The 2,802-nt window shown below is 34.8% G+C and overlaps 1 protein-coding gene across 1 annotated transcript; it reads left to right on the top strand.

Moving 5' to 3' along the window:
• The first annotated feature begins 468 nt into the window (after positions 1-468).
• On the top strand, positions 469-1,754 carry LOC121330491 (hemoglobin subunit epsilon-like). Its single transcript, XM_041277042.1, has 3 exons — positions 469-637; positions 866-1,088; positions 1,391-1,754. Exons 1-3 carry the CDS (start codon positions 546-548, stop codon positions 1,517-1,519), a joined length of 444 nt encoding a protein of 147 aa, XP_041132976.1. The 5' UTR covers positions 469-545; the 3' UTR covers positions 1,520-1,754.
• Positions 1,755-2,802: the final 1,048 nt, after the last annotated feature.

The following is a 2,802-nucleotide window of genomic DNA, read 5'->3' as shown; positions in this document are numbered from 1 at the left end:
AGACCCCGAATTTCATATTGTATGCTAAGTAGTTATGAGTAGGCTTTTTTAAGTAGGAAAGAATATAAGAGAAGAATTTATTTGCACGCACATTATTTAAAAGCAGAAAATGCTGCCCAGACTCAAACTATTGAATAATATACGTTTACTGCTACTACTGTTATTAGTACTAAAATTAGATAATAGGCCTACAAATTGAATCCTTTCCCCACCATCTTTTTATAGTGTCTACTGCATGTATGTGTGTGTGTGTGTAGCAGTAATTTTTCAATCAAAAAATGCTATATATATATATATATATATATATATATATATATATATATATATATATATATATATATATATATATATATATATTCCTTATGTGTTCATATACTTCGAATTTAATTCCTGGCACACGAATTGTGATTGGCTCTTCAGACGTAAACATTCAGGGGGTGGAGCTTACCACACTCCATTTATACCTGAATGGCTGTAGAGAAGGATACCGAAGTCTTTTGCTTGCTTTCACAGCTACCAACCGATCAACCAATAAATCACTGACAATGGTGCACTGGACCGATAAAGAGCGTCAGGCCATCGCTTCAACCTGGGCCAAAGTCAACGTGGAGGAGGTTGGCCACCAGGCCCTGGCCAGGTAAGCACTGCCGTTTCTTACAGAAAGAAAGAAACATAATCTTTGTACAGGAGACTTGCGCGTTCCTTGCTAATTTATTTAAGGCTGCATTTCTTGTACTTTTTTATGTATTGTATTTTATTTTAAAACTAATGGTGTCAACACGCACCTGCTAACATTGTTTGCTGATATGTTATATTACTTTGCTAGGACATTCAAAGTTAACCCAAATGCACCTTGTGTTTTCAGGATGCTGGTAGTGTACCCCTGGACCCAGAGGTACTTCAGCACATTCGGCAACGTCTCCAACGCCACCGCCATTGCTGGTAACCCCAAGATCCGCGCTCACGGCAAGACGGTGCTCGTGGCTCTCGGTGAGGCTATCAAGAGCTTGGACAACGTGAAAGCAACTTACACCAAGCTGAGCGAGCTCCACTCCGAGAAGCTCCACGTTGACCCCGAGAACTTCAGGGTAAGTGTTTTTGAGTCAACGCACCTTCCTGTTCCCACTTGAACAAAGGGAAGTTAAAGAGAAACATAGAACCTAGTTATAAAGGGTCTAACAGAGTTTAAAATCTCTGTTAAGAATCCCGTAATTCACATTCAAGTCAAAGGTTTACTGAAATAAAACACTAACTTCATATTTACACCATAAGGGCTTGGATCTCTCAGTACTAAATATTATGCAAATCTATTTCCTGTTAATTTGATTTAACAAACTAAACATTTTTAACGTAAATTATTTACTTGTATTTATTTTTTATTTTTTTGTAGCTCCTGGGCGAATCGCTAATCATCAGCCTGGCTGCCCAGTTTGGAGATGCCTTCACCCCTGACATTCAAGCTGCGTGGCAGAAGCTGCTGGCTGTAGTCACCGCCGCCCTCAGCAAACAATACTACTGAGCGCCCTCTATCGGAGGACCCCTGTTCAAACGACCCGCGCCGGCACTTTGAATCTTGCTCGACAGCACCGACTAGTGTTTTCTTTTAATTATTACATCATCATTGTATCTGTCAGTTAATAGCCTTTAAAAAAATAAAGTCGACCAATAATGACTTGTACATACAATATAATTAGAGGGTGTTGTCAGATCATCTTTTAAGTGCTGTGTTGGTGCTTCAATAAAATAAAAACCGTTGCCATTCACCAATACCTGTATCTGTCTCATTGACTAAAATATATATATATAATATTATATATATATATATTATATAATGTTATAAATATTATATGATATATATATATATATATATAAATATATATAATGTTATTTAATTGCGTTAGCCACTACTTATATATCAAAGGATTAAAAGAGAAGGTGACCATTGTGGCGACTTACTCCAAAAGATAAAAGCAATGTGTATCCTGCTATATTTATGCAATATCATTAACATTTAAGCACAAATAACATGGTTAATCTATGAGAATGGTTCATATTAGCTCAAAGAGCCAGCTGCCCATCGTTTCAATGCGTTGTACATATCTTTCTCAAGGGATCATGTGTTTGACTCAAAACATTGGAGGTATTTATAGGTTTTTGACGGCATGACAATGACTTTTTTTATTGTTTCTATTCAAATCCATGATTTATTCTTACATAATGTAATGATATTCTATATATTGTGCCATCATTTTTACTTAAATCTTTACATCTGTATTTATTCTAATTAACATTATTTTATATAAGCTTATATTTATATTATCATGCAACGCTGGCTCTGAGGATCAGCCTTGATTTGACCTCCCCAGCGTATCAACATGCATAACTTTTGAATTAATTTTATTTATTTATTTATTTATTTGAATGTTATATATGTATTGGAGTTTTTTCTGTTGAGTTCCGCTGGCATAGTCGTGTTCAGTTTATTTATCCATTTACTTTCTTTAATTCTTCTATATGTTGCATTATCTAATTTTAGCTGTTCTAATACTACAAACTTTACATCGTTTATGTCATGTCCTTGACTGGTGAAGTGCTGTACTATTGGTTCATTCATTTTTTTTTTTATTATTTCTAATTAATGAAATGTGGTTCTGAATTATTTTCGATAAAGTTGTTCCAGTCTCTCCAACATATTTTATTTCATCAAATATTTCACAGGCTAGTCCATAAACAAGATTGCTGTTTTTACAATAGATATTAGTTTACAGTGGGTATGTGTTGTTCTTATGTTTAACTATATTC

The sequence above is a fragment of the Polyodon spathula genome, chromosome 18 (genome assembly GCF_017654505.1).
Source record: "Polyodon spathula isolate WHYD16114869_AA chromosome 18, ASM1765450v1, whole genome shotgun sequence".
NCBI lineage: Eukaryota > Metazoa > Chordata > Actinopteri > Acipenseriformes > Polyodontidae > Polyodon > Polyodon spathula.
This window is presented reverse-complemented; position numbering and strand designations above follow the sequence as displayed.

Bases quoted from the DNA above. Each gene is read 5' to 3' on its own strand.
- LOC121330491 (XM_041277042.1), top strand. From the start codon at position 546: ATGGTGCACTGGACCGATAAAGAGCGTCAGGCCATCGCTTCAACCTGG. The intron at 638-865 runs GTAAGCACTGCC...TTGTGTTTTCAG, and splicing joins GGCCACCAGGCCCTGGCCAG to GATGCTGGTAGTGTACCCCT. The intron at 1,089-1,390 runs GTAAGTGTTTTT...ATTTTTTTGTAG, and splicing joins TTGACCCCGAGAACTTCAGG to CTCCTGGGCGAATCGCTAAT.